The following is a 15,611-nucleotide window of genomic DNA, read 5'->3' as shown; positions in this document are numbered from 1 at the left end:
GCACCTCTGTAGGATATTAGAGGTGCGGGCTAAAGCCGAGCATGAACAAAATAAACGCTCCCATGTCACGGAACTATTTTACTTATTTCCATAACCACAAAAAAAAAAAAAAAAAACTATTTTTGGCTATTTGACTATGTTTGAAGTGTGTTTCCTCCCACAATGCAATGCCAGGAAAAGGAAGTTGGGAAGCTGCTCACACCTAAACAATAAGTACGGGCTGCCACGGATGGTGACGATGATGAACTCGCTCTATGAACACATAAGAAAAACCTATTCAAGTTTTTGAATGTATCATTGTTAATAAATACAGACTGATAAATTATGTTGATTTGTTGAATTCCCGACAAACAGCCAAAGTATGCTATTTGGACACCCTTAAAACAAGCGCTTACGTTTGATTTCACCACTAGGTGGCGCTAATAGTTCAGAGTTGTGATTGTGCTGCTGGTTTCTTCCAGTGAACTTATACTGGGAGGAACTGGGCTGAAACAAAGGAACAGACAACATGTCTTGATAAAGTAATCATTTATCCAACATGTGTGTTTGTTCATGTCGCCGTGATGGCCAGGGAAAGCATTAAAGCAATACTTTATTCATCAATCAGTCGAAGTGGGGCGCAAAGGCTAATTTCCAAGACATTTGTGTAATCACAAAATACAACAAGATAAAGTGCAAAAGGCAAAGAAATTACACATATAATGGTTAAAAACCTATCGTTTCACATTGCAGTAATAAACATCGACTCATTTGTTTCAGGAACAGTGTCATACTCAATATGCTTTCCTTATGGTTTAAATACACCTTACAAAATGTGGGATATTTCTCTTATTAATAAAGATAATTTACGGTTATAATAATCATTTCTTGACTTTAGTTTTTAATTTTACATTGACAAGTATCCTGTTAAAAGGAATACAATCCGTGGAAGTCTTGCCTGTAACTCTGAACTCACAGTGTCCATGAACCACACTCCCTTTGTGATGCATTTCTATGAAATAATCACATTTTCCTGTTCTGCAGCGCTGTGCAAATGTAAACACACAGGCAAACTATACTGTTCACGGTGATCCACATTAATACTGTACTGGTACATCAGTGAAGTCTGTCATATTTACAGTGGTTGAGACATCACCGCGCTACCTCTACTTGCTTAGATTCCTCTTTTTCTTGATAGAGGAGGGAAGATTGTGTCAGAGTCTGTCCTCTTCCTCTTCCACCTCTGCTTCTTCTTCCTCATCTCTTTCCTCTTCTTCCCAGTGCCAGTTACGTTTCTTCTTTTAACACATCCTCCCCTCACAGCTCAGCTTTTTTCTCTCTCCATGAATCCATCTGTAGATCCGTTTATGTTCAGTCTAGGTCCCCTTCTTTGACTCCCACTCCTGGAAACCATGACACAGCAAAAAGTGAGGAAAACATTTCTAGCTGTTCTCATCTAACACACACATACACACACACACACACACACACACACACACACACACACACACACACACACACACACACACACACACACACACACCTTTGCCTTCTGCATGACGTTCCCCTTGGAGGAGGCGTAAAGAGCCGGTGAGCGTTTACGATGAAGCTCAGTTGAGTTGATGGGCACAGTCTCATTGTAAACCTTCTCCACCTTACTGCCCTGTGCCTACACACACACACACACACACACACACACACCAAAACACACAAACGCAAATGTCAGATTTCCCTCATTTAGAATTTACTGTAATTGTATGTCTTACTGTATGTCCAGAGCTTGATAAATGACTGATCATGAAAGATAGAGATACAGTCTTTGCTGTAGCTGCCTACCTTGATGCTGATCTTGGTGTCGGTGGGAGGACCCAGGGCTCCTCTAGCCAATGATTTCTTCAGGTTTTCTTTGACCTCTGTCAGTCTGAGCTCCAGTTCCACCCTCTCCTCCTCTTTCTGTTTACACAGCGTCTCCAGCTTGGCTAACCGCTGTTCCACACCATGACCTACAAACACACACACACACACACACACACACACACACACTCATAAGTTAGTACTGCTACAAAGCTGAAGTCTAAACAGTGCTGTGTGTAGGATTTGTCTCTGACCTGTAACACTCGTCATCTCCTCCTTCACCTCCTTCTTCTCCCTGCGGAGGGAGATCAGTGCATGTCTGAGCTCTTCCTTTTGCTTCTCCAGTTCCTCTTTCTGATTCAGGTACCGCCTGGCGTCCTCCTCTGCACGCGTCTTTCCATACCGTCCGTACTGATTTACATCTAACAGAATATAAATAGACAGAGTAAGGGGCCGATCACATCGCCTTTCATGCTCGCTTTTTAAATGCAGCGCTTTGCGTTTTTCTAGCGTTTTTTCGGCACGCCTAAAAGTAGAAATATCCTCAACTTTTAAGCGCCTTGCGCAGAGTCGCACAGGTCATCAATGTCAGTGTGTACTTTTAAAAGTCGCGTCCGGTGTGATCGGCCCCTAATGCTGGTGCAGTTTATTGATAAGAACACATTTAATTGAGCCATTTCCCTATCTTCCCTATCTAAACTTTTATTCTTCACCACAATCGTGATTAGGAGAACAATTTTCACCCATATTTTCTAGCAACAATGAATTATACAACGAAAGGAGACTCACTGGAGGCGTGTCGCTTGACGGCTGCCTGTTGTTCAGTTTTTTCAGAGTCCCTGCTGGAGAAGGAGGCATGACGTCTCACCTGTCCAGCTACGCTCTCAACATCCCCTTCCTGGAGAAAAAACAAGTATTTTCAAAATCTACATTTCTAGAGCCAATTTTATTTTAATGCATCAATGCCTTTTTTTAAACAAAATCTGTCCAGCCAAAGGGATTTATATGTGTAATTGAATCATGTTCAATTCCAAAGAAATCAAAGTTAAATGATATTATATTTTATCACAGGTTCACATGTGTCCTCACCGCGACACTTTCATAGACCTCATCATATGTTCTGGAGTCTGTTGAAGCGCTGCTGGAGGAAGTAGCAGTGGTAGTGGCCCACCTGAAAGGAAAACACAGAGACAGATGTATTTCCGGATAAAAGCAAATGTTAAGCGGCAGAAAACTCCAGTTGAATACATGTGGAAACACGCAAACATATTCTGTAGGAAGTGACTCACAGGAAGGAGTGTCTCGCAGCGTGCCGGATGTCAGTGAGCGTATCCACGTCGATGTAGTCATAGTGCAGCTCTTCAGGCAGAGTGGTGCTGCCGGTCTCTGCGAACAACACACCCAGCCAGCGTCCGAGATCCTCTGAGCAGCTGGCCTGATGGACACACAAACAAAGCTTCTTGATTTCTAGAAAACATTTAGGTGTGTCATCCCTGTGCATGTGTTACCTTTCTGTCAAGAAAAGCAAACGAATGTAAATTAAATCTCCTCTGCCGCTTAAAACAGATCTTTTGCCACCGCCATAGAGTACCTCTAAAGATGCCAGTTCGCTGCCAGCCTGCAGGATGCAGAAGGAGAAGGGATGTTTGGGGCCGAGGCCACCTGTCGCCACCTCGGCCCCTTTGAGCGGTACCACGATGACTGGGGGCCGCCGGTCCCCAGGGTCCTTCTGGAGGTACAAGCTTCCTCCTCGCACAACACACCAACGCTCCTTCCAAGAGCCGCTCACACACACACTGAGGAAGCCTGCGGGGCGGGGGGGAGAGAGAGAGAGAGGAGGAATATGAAAGCGATGACAAGATGGCAGACATGGACATTATTTTTAACCTATTACTTGTTTCAAACTAATCTAATGTCAAATGCTTCTGCCTATACTTTATTCATCAATCAGTCGCTTAAATAAGCAATCCACAAACTGACCAACCAGTCAGTCAATCAACCAAGTAGCATCTCGATCAATGTGACCTCACCACAGCGTGGGTTGTCATGGTGACCAGAAGACGAGGACGGCTCTCCTGGTAACGGAGGTTTCCGTTTGGAGAAAGTGATGATCCGGTTGATCTTCTTCCCAGCTGCTCTGCTCATTGACCCCGTCAGCTCTGAGAACGCTCCGCGCTTCCCCCTGTCTAAAATCAAACATACCCTGGTCAGACTGACCCTGTGGTCATCGTGTCGAGGAGCACTTGATATACAGCTTATATAGTAACTGTTATATGATGAACATCCGTCATGTAGTATCTAGCTGTGTTTGTGTCACATTAGCAGCGTTAATAATAGTATGAATCTGTTGCAGTTTACACATGTCTGTCCAAAATGTCATCACTTTATCATTATATACTATCAGACACTTGTGGGAAATTGTCCTAATTATCATATGAATTCTTGAGAGTTACGGTCAAAAAAGTATTTTGTGAGGTCACAGTGAGCTTTGACCACCAAGTTCAACTGTGGACTCAAGGCGTTCATGAGATATTGCCTTCTCGAGAATGCTGTCACCGGGGCGGAGGCAAAAACAATATACCTTTGATAATTTACATTAAAACAAAAACATTCTTGTGAAGTCAGGATTCATTGTCCATTCAGAATTCAACAATAATATACTGTATCCAGAGGTCTCTTTTTATTCATTCAATATATGCCGAGAGTGTGATGCGTGCTCATACTACATGCACCAGGTGCTGCAGCGCTCTGTCCACCCTACTTCCTATGACGTCAGTGGGAGACAATCACAGGAAGACAGGACAGGAAGGATGTCATATCTGTTCGCGCCTCACTTCCTGTCTCTCCCTCCCTCTCGCTCTTGTCTCTTTAGGATCAGAGTCGCTCGGTCAGACAGCAGGTTGTAACAACACTGAGACAATATGACTGTTTGACCCAACATCTTAGAGCCTCTAGTTTACCCTTCCTGATATTGTGGATAGATACACAGAAATAGAGTATGTGCTTTAGATCAGACTCTTTAAAAGGATGTATATGTGGGCTTTTGTGTTTGCGGGGACTTGACTCCAACACCATGAGAGTAGAGGACATTTTTGGAAAGCAAGGACATTTTAGTCTTCACTGCATCTAATTTACAGACATTTGTCTTGTCAATAAGATTCTGTGTGGCTTTGCTCCTCCCTTCCTCATGCTTTTATGAATCAGTAAACTGCTGATCGATGATAGATACACTAGATCTGTGGCTTGAGGGGCCTGTATAATACCCATGAGGAGACCGTCAGTTTTTTCAATAAGAGCTCACACATGGAACAGTCTGCCAACATTTACCAGACACAGTGACAATTTTGAATCAAGTGTGTGACCACAGTCTGGAATTCACTCAATTAACATGAAGCGTGCTTTGTTTCATGTGTTCAAATGAAATGCACGTTGCTATACATACCAAGGGACTGCAGTTAAAAATTCAAACTGGCACAAAGAGTAAGAAATGGCAAAAAGAGTAAAAAATGACAGCTGAATCAATAATTGCTTGCTTATGAAGGTAAACCTACTAAGCGAGTCACTGATGTCCCGTCCTGGTCCCAGTGCAGTGGACTGGTTTTCTGCTGTTGGCCCGCTGTCTGAATCTGATGCCTGCCGGTCACACTGCAGCACCTGGCAAAGAAAAAGTGGAAAACTTATTTTTATACATTACCATAATATATCTACCCTGTTTCAACAAATTCATCTTTCCGTTGACTGACCAATAATGTCAACAAAAGTTACACATAAGTTTCTTGAAAAAAAGTCTTATCCCTTTATGTATTTTTAAAACTATTCTGGCAACATGGGGTGTAACTGCCATGTCACCACGCATTCTGCAGCTCTGTGCCAAAACTTTGTTGCGGGCAAGAGGCTCTTTGAAGGCTTCCCAGCTCAGCAACCGCCATAATGTCACCTCACTCACTATAACTAGAAGCCAAAGGAACAGTTGTGTCATGCGTGGGCGGAAAGAGCTGAGGTCAGCGACAGACATTGAAATGTGAAAACTAGAGTATAGATTCAGAATGACATACATATTACAGTAAAGTACATAAAAAGAAATAGCGAGAGACAACTGTTTGACTGAACAGCGAGAACCTCACTTGTATGACATTTGTGACTGATTTATCTGGCAAAAACACAAAGACCACACTGTAGCTAACACACACAAAGACACATGCACACACCTTGTCAAGCTCCAACTTCCTCTGTATAATGGGAGAGGTGGATCCTTCAGTGTTGTTACATTGGCTTCCAACATCTTGCACCACCTGGTTTCAGAAAAATAAAACGTATGTTCTCCCCACAGCCATATTCCCCCTTGTCCCTTGTCTGTCTCAGCACCAGTTATCTGATGTAGTGAATGAAGGTACCTTGAGCCACCGCTGGGCCTGCTCTTTACTCTGAACCGCCAGGACCAGAACTTCGCCTCCAGGCAATGAGAAGCGCAATTCATGTCTCTTTTTCCGGCCTTCCTTCGGGACGTATATGACGTTACACAGATTCAGCGGGAGCTCTGTGTGGGGAGTGCTCTCTTTGATGCTCTTAAAGCACTGTAAAGAGAGAGTGGGATACCGTAATAAAAGAAAAATACTTTGATGTATCATTTGATGCGATTTCACTTGGTACTAAAAATAACCTTTGAAAAGAGTTTGTGGATTTACATTAACACACACACGCACGCACACACACACACACACACACACACACACACACACACACACACACACACACACACACACACACACACACACACACACACACACACACACACACACACACACACACCTAAACACCTCCATTTACCTGCAGTTTATTGTCTCTGACAACGACTAACTGTTTAGCCCATTGGCCAAAGCGTTTCTTTCGCAGGAGGAAGGCACAGATGTGGCAGTCTTTTACTGGTCCATCGGGACTCTCCTCAGCCATCCACCCCTGAGATGGTTCTCGTCCTTTGGCCTCCTCGTCCTCTTCTTCTTCGTAAGACTCGTATGAGCTGCTCAGAGCATCAGAGTCATTGTCTGAGAAACAAAAATAACATATCTGATTCATTTACACAAATAAATTCTGGTTCTGTTCATTCATGTATTCTAGCTTCTTCGTGATCATAACATGCCTCTGTTTATATTTGTGAATTTGAATTGCAAATACATGAGTAAGCACAAAAGCGGGTAGACCCACAGGAGTTTTTGGGCGGCCCATTAATCCTGGTGATAGGGTAGTTATCGTCTGCGTCTTCATAATACGCATCCTCCACTGAGTTCCTGGAAGCTGCATGAGAGGAGATGAGATGAAGGAGGAACTTCTAATAATTCGGTTGGTTGAAATTATTAGTGCACATTTTTGTTTTGGAGTTTGTGTACAGAACTGGTCATGTTGGTGGTAAAGTACTGGGGGGCGGATCCAGGATCTAGAGGAACAGCCTCTTCATAGTAGTCATCAGGGAGAGGGGTGGCTGGCAGAGGAGGGGGCGTGTCAGTCGGTGTCTGAGGAGAAAGTTAAACCAAGGTTTTAGTTGCGAGGCCAACAGGTAAATGGACTGACGGTTACATACCGTGTAGACGACTTACAGATTTATTGAGATGAGTCTTCTCCTCTTCCTCTTTCTGCTCTTTCTGCTCCTCTGGAGATACACTGAGCATGTGCAAATCACAGTCTGATGGAACAGCAGAGGATTCATGTTATCATAAAGATAGCATATAATACTTTTTGGGATATCATGCATTTTTTAGATGTTGTGGTATGATTGGAAATATACACTTATGATAATTTCTTCATAAGACTTTATATCACTGAACTGGTTTGACTCACCAAAATCCTCAAACAGCGACTCTACAAAACTGGTGCCGTTGCCGTAGAGACAGCTGTTCATGTAGATGTCTGATCCATTGACTGTGGAAAAGATCAATTTAGGGTTAGAAATGGTGTGAAAGTTATGGTTAGGATTGTGGTATATGCTCGGGTCAGGATTACCAGAGTGTACAGAGACAAGTGAGCTCAGTGAGTGTCATTACTGAACAATCTGCATTTTTAAACAAATTGTATGGAGACCCCTAAGTTAGACAATAAGGGAGTGTGCAGATTGGAGCTTTTAAATCTTTGTACCAAAAGAACAAAATAACAGAAGTCATAAAATGTGTGGGAACGTTTACCAAACATCCCAGACGTTCTTGGAACAGACGTTTTATTACAAAAAAAAATCCTGCAAGTATTTGGCTGTAAAAAGTTGATTTGAAGTGGAAAATTATAATGTGAGTATGGGTCGGGCAGGCAGAGTCCATTTAAACTATTGTGAGGGTGGGTTACTATCAGGATGCTTTGCTTTTCTCCTTTCTTTGACCTCTCATTATCCTCATTTAACTCTACATTTCATTATCCTCTTACCACAATCCTTTTATCAGCTCCGATGTCCTTCTGTTCATCGCCCAGATAAACAAGGATTTACTGTCAAGACTTCACTGAGATTCAATGTCTATGTGCATGTTTCTAAATGCAATACAAATACTGTACTAATGCAGTATGGCTAGCTCATGATAAAAAAGTTTCCCCATTCAAAAATGATGAGGAAGAAAGAAATGCTCCGTCCTCGTCTGAATTAACACTGTAATAGTGTGACTTTGAACAAACCTCTCGACTCAGAAATGCTTTTGCTTACTCACTGATGTAAGAAAACTCAATGCAGTCTCAATGAAATAAGAACAAAACCATGGTTATGCACATCGTCCCCTCCATCTGAGACTTAATTCCGTACCTGACAGCTGCGTCGAGTCCAGGATGTTACGTATGGAGGCCACCTGGTCCGCAGTGGCAGGACTGATGGTCTCGTGGTCCAGCATCTTCAGCAGAGAGCCGAGCTCGCTCACAAGTCGCTCCATCACAACTGAGAGCCACAAAAGAACACATTAGTATCATGCAGCGTGACAATAAATTGTGCTTTGGCGCCATAAAAAAGGCCCAGACGGATATAATTAAAAAAACATTTTCAGTGCTTGTGCACGTACCTTTGGGAATGTGGAGTGCCTACCAACCCACAAACTGTTTCTCAACCCAGGCAGGTTTTTGTGGGCTGCCGAGATATGATTCAACAAGCCATTCAGATTTGTCTCCCTTCTTATGTCACATGTAGGCCTATTAGAATATGCCGTCCCCCATCTGAGTATGGAAACTAATTTTGCAAAGGTGTGCCATGTTTTTCTTGCAAGCCAATAAGGGCAGACTGGGCTTTTTCCTGAGGGGCGCTTAAAGAGGCAGGCGCTAAAATAGAGCATTTTAAACAGAGGTAGATTCAGACAAAACCATTCAAGAAAAATAATGTGTTTTTCACATTAAAGCATGTAAACATATTCTAGTAGAAATCCCAAATAAGAAAATGAGGATGATATGTCCCATTTAACATGGCTAACATTCTTATGCTATTACAACAAGTGCATCAAATATAAATTTAACACACGCATGCAAGGCCATAACTGGTAGTTCACGAGTGATGAAGTCACTTTGGAACCCATCTTACCGCCTGTTGCAACAGCTGACAGCGAGGAGCTATTTCACATCCTAACACATCGCCCTACTCATTTTGTCCGCCTCAGAGTCATTCTGTCTATTAGAAAGTCTGTTCGCTTGCAGTTTGAATATTTCAAACTTTCTTTAAAAAATAATAGTTTTCATGTTCAACACTGACATCCTGTGTGTTTTGTTGACCTTGACATTGTTTCAAAATCTCTGACACACTCTCACACATCCTGCCTGGATGGAGGAGGTTGGGGAGTCGTAGAGAAAAGGAGCTGGGGAGGATGGGGCAGGAAGCTTCCTTCCCTAAAGGAAATGGAGCCAAAGTAAAGAATAAAATCTGTACTTCCACTTGAGATAGAATAGGATATGGTTACCAAACTGCCTGTTAGTTCATTCAGTTGATTGTTCATTCATAAAAGATGTCTGAGAGGCAGACGCTTGACATGAAGAACATTAGTTGAAGTGTTAAGCAGACAGCTCCAGTCCTATTGGCTGACCTTTCATTAAATACTGGATATTGGCCACTATTGATAGGATGAATTAGTGCTTCTACCATTGAATAGACAAACTGGATATTTAAGAGTTTAGGAGCTGCTAACCCTAAAAATATTGTATTTCAGTTGGGGTTCAGTGGAAAGTTGGCCATGACCAACATGCTCTTTAATTGGCTTTTTCCACACTGCCAAGAAAAATATTTGGGGGAAACAAAATCTTTGTCATTTTTGGCAATACAATTGTAAAATCAACAATGTTGCTTCTCCCAAAACACAAATAAGGTTTAATGGAAGTTCAAGGGCACGTCACAAGTCAATGAGCTGCCCATAGAGAAAGTAATCTACCTCCTTTATAACGCGTCTCTAGGAATAAATAATAAAACAGTCTGATTAACCTCTGAGATCATTATACCAAGCATTTAATTTCATTTTTATCAGGAAGAAGTGTCTAATGTGCCATAAAGTAGTGAGAAAAACTTCCTCAGTGACGACTAGACAGACGTTACAATGACTGTGAAAAACATGTTGTGACCGGGGTTAAGATCAAATAAGATCAAAACATTCTCTTCTTTCACACAGCGAGGACAGAGAGAGAAAGAGAGAGAGAGAAACGCTCTCGCAGCTTCCTTCGTCACCCCCCCAGTCTGATAATAGTCTATTGTATCCAAAAGGGCCAAAATTAGATGACCACAATGCTCTGCAAGACCAGAGCAAACAATACAATGTCAGAAACTTCAACAAAAAAAAAAACACACACACACACACACACACAAGAGGGGTGTGGTGCAACACAGCTGCATCGCTTCGATCCATGGGCATTCAGGGTTATAGGATATCAAGCAGCTGTGTGTGTGTGTGTGTGTGTGTGTGTGTGTGTGTGTGTGTGTGTGTGTGTGTGTGTGTGTGTGTAGTATTTCTCAGCCAGCAGCTGTGGTTTTCTCTCTTAGCTGTCGACAGAAGCGTTTCTCCACTCCTTCTTGATCTTGACTCTCTCCTCCATCCTACTGCGAGTCTCCCCCTCCTCTCCCACATTCACTCTCTATTGAAGAAGCAGTTGACGAATGTTTATATTGATCTATTGTACTTCACTTATCTATAGGAAATGTTCCAACACAGGCTGAAAAAACACAAGATTCAATGTCATTAATCTCAGAGTAAACAAATCCAGTAAACTCATGGAGTTTGAGAATGGGCCTTTGGTCTATTTTCTGTTTCTTGAAGTCTGACTTTACAGTCAAGGCTGACCATTCAATTACATCTCTCTCTTCTAAGTCTGTGTCTCTCTCTCTTCTCTCGGGGACCGGAGGGTTCAGAGGCTGAGAATCAGCTGCTCTGGAGGCTTGTGGTCGGTCTTACCCACAGAGGGATCTTTGTAACCCCCCATTCCACACACACACGCTCACAACACACACACACACAAATGGCACATATTTCCTCTTCGAATTTGCAAATGGACTTAACTTACTGGGAGCACTATTCATTTGTCCCTCTACACAGCGATATAGTCTTACAAAGAGCAAAGATACGTTTGTGTTTGTGTGTTTTACCCACATGTTTGTGTGTCCGACCGCAGACAGGCCTCCTGCGGAAGGTCAGTCATGAGACCTGGGCCATGCGACTCTCATTTGAACTGATTTATTGTGTTTGGTTGCAGCTCAGAACAAAACAACAACTACTCGGCAGGGTGAAAGAAAAAAAGATACTTTTCTCCTCCTAATCTTAAACTGTTACTCCCATCCATTTCAAATCTAACCCATCAATCACACTTCCTCCCCGACTTGCCTCTCCCATCCGAACAATGCCTTCCTTTTATTTTATTTCCCTTCAGGACAAGGAATAAAACGATGAGTGCATTACATAATGTTGATAACTCATTGATAATCATGTTGCCTGACACACTGGATTATCTGAAACAGTAACATTCAAGTTGTACTCATGTGACACGGACATACGTTTTAATGCATCCAACGTGTGAAGCTGCTATTTTGCGCTACAGCAGGCTCCCTCTTCCTGCCTCCCCGACTCTCCTCGAGGCTGAGGTCCCTCCAGATCCCACATTCTCCCTTCCACTCCTTTATTTCTCTCCCTCCTTCTCTGATCCTTTCTTTTTAACTCATTTCCCTCGTCTGCCTTCATCCATCCCTTCTCCAGACACCCATCCTCTTCATACGGAGGTCAGAGTTCGAGTCTTGGCGTTCCCAGCCAGCTCCCTCGCAGACAAAAGACTACTTCAGAGATTCAGTATCCTGTAATTGATATTTTCATGACAACAGTAGATGGTGTCACTGCACTGGTTAGTGTTCAGTCTGACACTTTCAAAATCCCCCCCCCTCAGAAACCAAACTGGCAAGATCTTTAAAAAGAAACAGCTGGGGGAAATAGTCGTGGGTTTCTCTCTTTTTCACATTCTTTCAGTATCTTATCACTTTCCTCAGATAGTAAATGGTGAGGACACACAGGAAACAGAGAAGCATGACACTGGCGCAGACACTGTGGCACAGCATGAGTCTAATTCAAAACCCAAACTCTTGTGCTGTGGTTTCCCCAGGTTAGGAGGCATCCAACAGTGACAAAGGGAAAGCAACAGGCCTTGGCTCATCAGCCCAACAAAGAAGATGTTGATGCGTGCTGGTGTGAAAAATAATCCCTATTCCACCAGCTGAAAGAAAAGTAAGACGTTCTGATAAAAGGGCCTTCTTGCAGAGAGTTAGATAAGAGGATGAATACCACTGTAATGTCTCTACTGTAAATATGAACAATATCAACCAGAGGATGGTTAGCTTAGTTTAGCATAAAGACTGGAAACTGCTAATCTGGCTCTGTCCAAAAGGCGACAATATCTGCTTATACCAGCACCTCTAGAGCTCACTAACCAACACGTTGTTTTTGACATTAGCATGACATCAAGTGGTTCCATGTCATGTGATGGCGCCGATTGTGTCGAAACCACTGGAAAAAAAACTCCCAGCTAGAGAGTTTAAAGAAATAGTTCAACATTTGTGAAAAGGGCTTTGCTTTGCTTTCTAGACAAGAGTTAGATGAAAAGACACACACGTAATGTGTGTAACGATGGTCTTTTTCCTGTTTGGTAGAAGAGTATTATCGCCACATCAGTGGTGTTTCCACCAACTCAACACCACATGGACAGACCTGCTGCTTTGGATATCTCTGTCGCAGAAAGTTTTAATGGAGTAGATTAGATGTGCAGTAGAGCTCAGACAGACTTAAAATGAAAGCGAGTGGAAAGAGTGGCGTGGGTGGAGGATCACTGGGTGAGAAGGAAGAGGGAAAAGGAAATGTAAAAGGTACCATGGTCGAGGTCAAGGCTTGTCAGTCACTAAACAGAGTTACTCCCAAAGTGCTAATGCTGCATCGTCAAAAGCCATTTTACAACTTTAACTTCTCCTGTTTGTTGCAGAAGTTGCAATATTAGCACAGAACGCCATCATCAATCGTGTCTATTGTTTCCACAGCGAGAGTATTTTGCTATTGCTTCTCTTACTAGTAAGTCAAAATGTCTGATGTGATTAAGGTAACATTGATAGTGAGTATGCTGCACCCACGGTGGCGTAATTCATATTAATATCACCACAGTCATCACATGATAGTCATGATTAAACAGCTGTTTATGAGCTGACCCCACTGATGTTATTTAAAATGTATGGAGGCTGATTTGAGTCTTTGAATAGAGTCATAGGTCATCCATCTATTCAGCTGATCCGTTTGAATTTTTGTGTAAATTCTTGCCTAAACATTGGGCCTATTGAGTCAATTACCTGTAGGCAACATGGTGGGGCATTAAAGCATGGATGGAGGCTTTTCCTCTTATTGATTGATTTGTGTGCAGAATGGTCATTGTTGTCACTTGTGAGCCTGTCTGCCAGATTTCCAAATCAAGGCCACTGCTTCATCAGCTGGTGTCACATCATGCAGCTTCCTGCAGGAGTTTTAAACACAGAGCAGCCATTCAGCTGCTGCAGCTTCACTTCCAGCAGCGCTGCTTCCAACGGGGCACTTCCTCCGTTGGCATCAGATTGCGTCACACTACCTGAGCGAGGAGGACACACCTCCTCCATCCACACCGCCGTGGTCCACACACACACACACACACACACACACACACACACACACACACACACACACACACACACACACACACACACACACACACACACACACACACACACACACTAAGCGGCGCGAGAGTGATGTGACGTCACTCGCCTCCAGCGGTCAGACAGGAGCAGGGCGCGAGGCGAACCGCTCAGATAAACTGACTAATGGGATTAGGACGCACATAAAGTAAAACCTTCTTATCCTCAGTTGTTTCAAACGTGTTTGGCCCACGATAGCGGTTCTTGTGATGAGTTTAAGTGACAAGTAGTGTAGGCTCATTGTTATTATAATGTATTTATCATGTTTTTGTCGCGCGGTTGTGAGCACTTATAGCCCAAGAAGTGTGCCTCAAAGTACATTCATGGCTTTACATGCAAGTTAGCTTACTGTGAGGCTTCTTCGCAAAGTTACTGTGATTCTTTGTCGCGAATAATTACGTGTAGTATTAAAAGAGAGACTCACCACTTTGGCGTTTGGAGTCCATGTCGCTTGTAAACTTGCTGTGCTTATTTACCGTAATATTCCCTTAGTAGTTTCATTTCAAAGTTACGGTTGTTTCCATGTGAGACGTGTTCGCCACAGCGGAGCTCCACCAGCCTCCGTGCGGCCAAGTGAGTCAGACTGGCCGCTGCAGTTTATCGGTTGAGTCGGTAGCCGCTGGTTCATCGACCAAAGCTCCTCTGGGTCCTAGTGCTAGTCTCGGTACACTCTACTACGCTCTACTAAAGTCTACTACAGTATGTTGGTTTACCACACATTTAAAAAACATGACTATAAAAATACTCATATTGAAGCAACGTTAGTCACATTTGAGGAGATGCAATCCACAATATGTTGTTCATTAGTGTTTGTATTGTATGACTGCCAGCGGTAGAATGAGGCCCCTTCTGAATGAATGAATGAATGAATATATACTTTATTAATCCCCAAGGGGAATTTTTTTTGTCGTCATCAGTAGCGCCTTACCACTTGAAATACAAACACACAAGATAAAAGATCAAATATATAAAGATTTAAGAGTATTTAAAGTATTATAGTCCACCAGAATATATATATATATATATATATATATATATATATATATATATATATATATATATATATACATATATATATATATATATTTATATATATATATATATATATATATATATATGTATATATATATATATATATATATATATATATATATATTTTTTTTTTAACTAAGATTTAGAATACAAAACATGACTTTATAAAGATTAAACTACCCAACAGTAGGCTCTATAAAGTGTCACATTAATATACAAGTAATAACAAAATATATAATTTCTTCAATGTTTGCCATTTTCAAGTGAGTTAGTGAATAATTTGGGGTCCCTGAGCCGCTATAAATTAAATAGGGGGCAATTGTTAATGAGCTGTCACAATTAGACGGTGCTTTGTTTGTGGAATTAAAGGCCAAAAAGCTAATGTCTATGTAATTGCTGCTGGTCTGCTGAACTGAGGTAAAGATGAAAGTTGTGAGATAACCGAAATTAGTAGTCATTGATTTCTCAAAAACTCCCCCAAATTACAGTACAGCTCAGAATCTAATTACAATGAAGTCAAACATTTCGATATACTTAGAACCACTTGAATCCTTTAAAGAAACCACTG

The 15,611-nt window shown here is 42.2% G+C and overlaps 1 protein-coding gene across 1 annotated transcript; it reads right to left on the bottom strand.

Moving 5' to 3' along the window:
• Positions 1 to 546: 546 nt before the first annotated feature.
• On the bottom strand, positions 547 to 14,457 carry LOC306751367 (actin filament-associated protein 1-like 1; the record flags this gene model as incomplete). The annotated part of the gene is made up of 19 exons (XM_079234933.1): positions 547 to 1,382; positions 1,523 to 1,648; positions 1,816 to 1,982; positions 2,088 to 2,255; positions 2,623 to 2,731; positions 2,923 to 3,004; positions 3,123 to 3,268; positions 3,425 to 3,639; positions 3,864 to 4,019; positions 5,385 to 5,487; positions 6,042 to 6,125; positions 6,228 to 6,407; positions 6,661 to 6,875; positions 7,036 to 7,125; positions 7,223 to 7,340; positions 7,425 to 7,510; positions 7,666 to 7,746; positions 8,606 to 8,734; positions 14,436 to 14,457. 19 exons carry the CDS (start codon positions 14,455 to 14,457, stop codon positions 1,356 to 1,358), a joined length of 2,304 nt encoding a protein of 767 aa, XP_079091059.1. The 3' UTR covers positions 547 to 1,355.
• Positions 14,458 to 15,611: the final 1,154 nt, after the last annotated feature.

The sequence above is a fragment of the Taurulus bubalis genome (assembly GCF_910589615.1).
Source record: "Taurulus bubalis genome assembly, chromosome: 2".
NCBI lineage: Eukaryota > Metazoa > Chordata > Actinopteri > Perciformes > Cottidae > Taurulus > Taurulus bubalis.
This window is presented reverse-complemented; position numbering and strand designations above follow the sequence as displayed.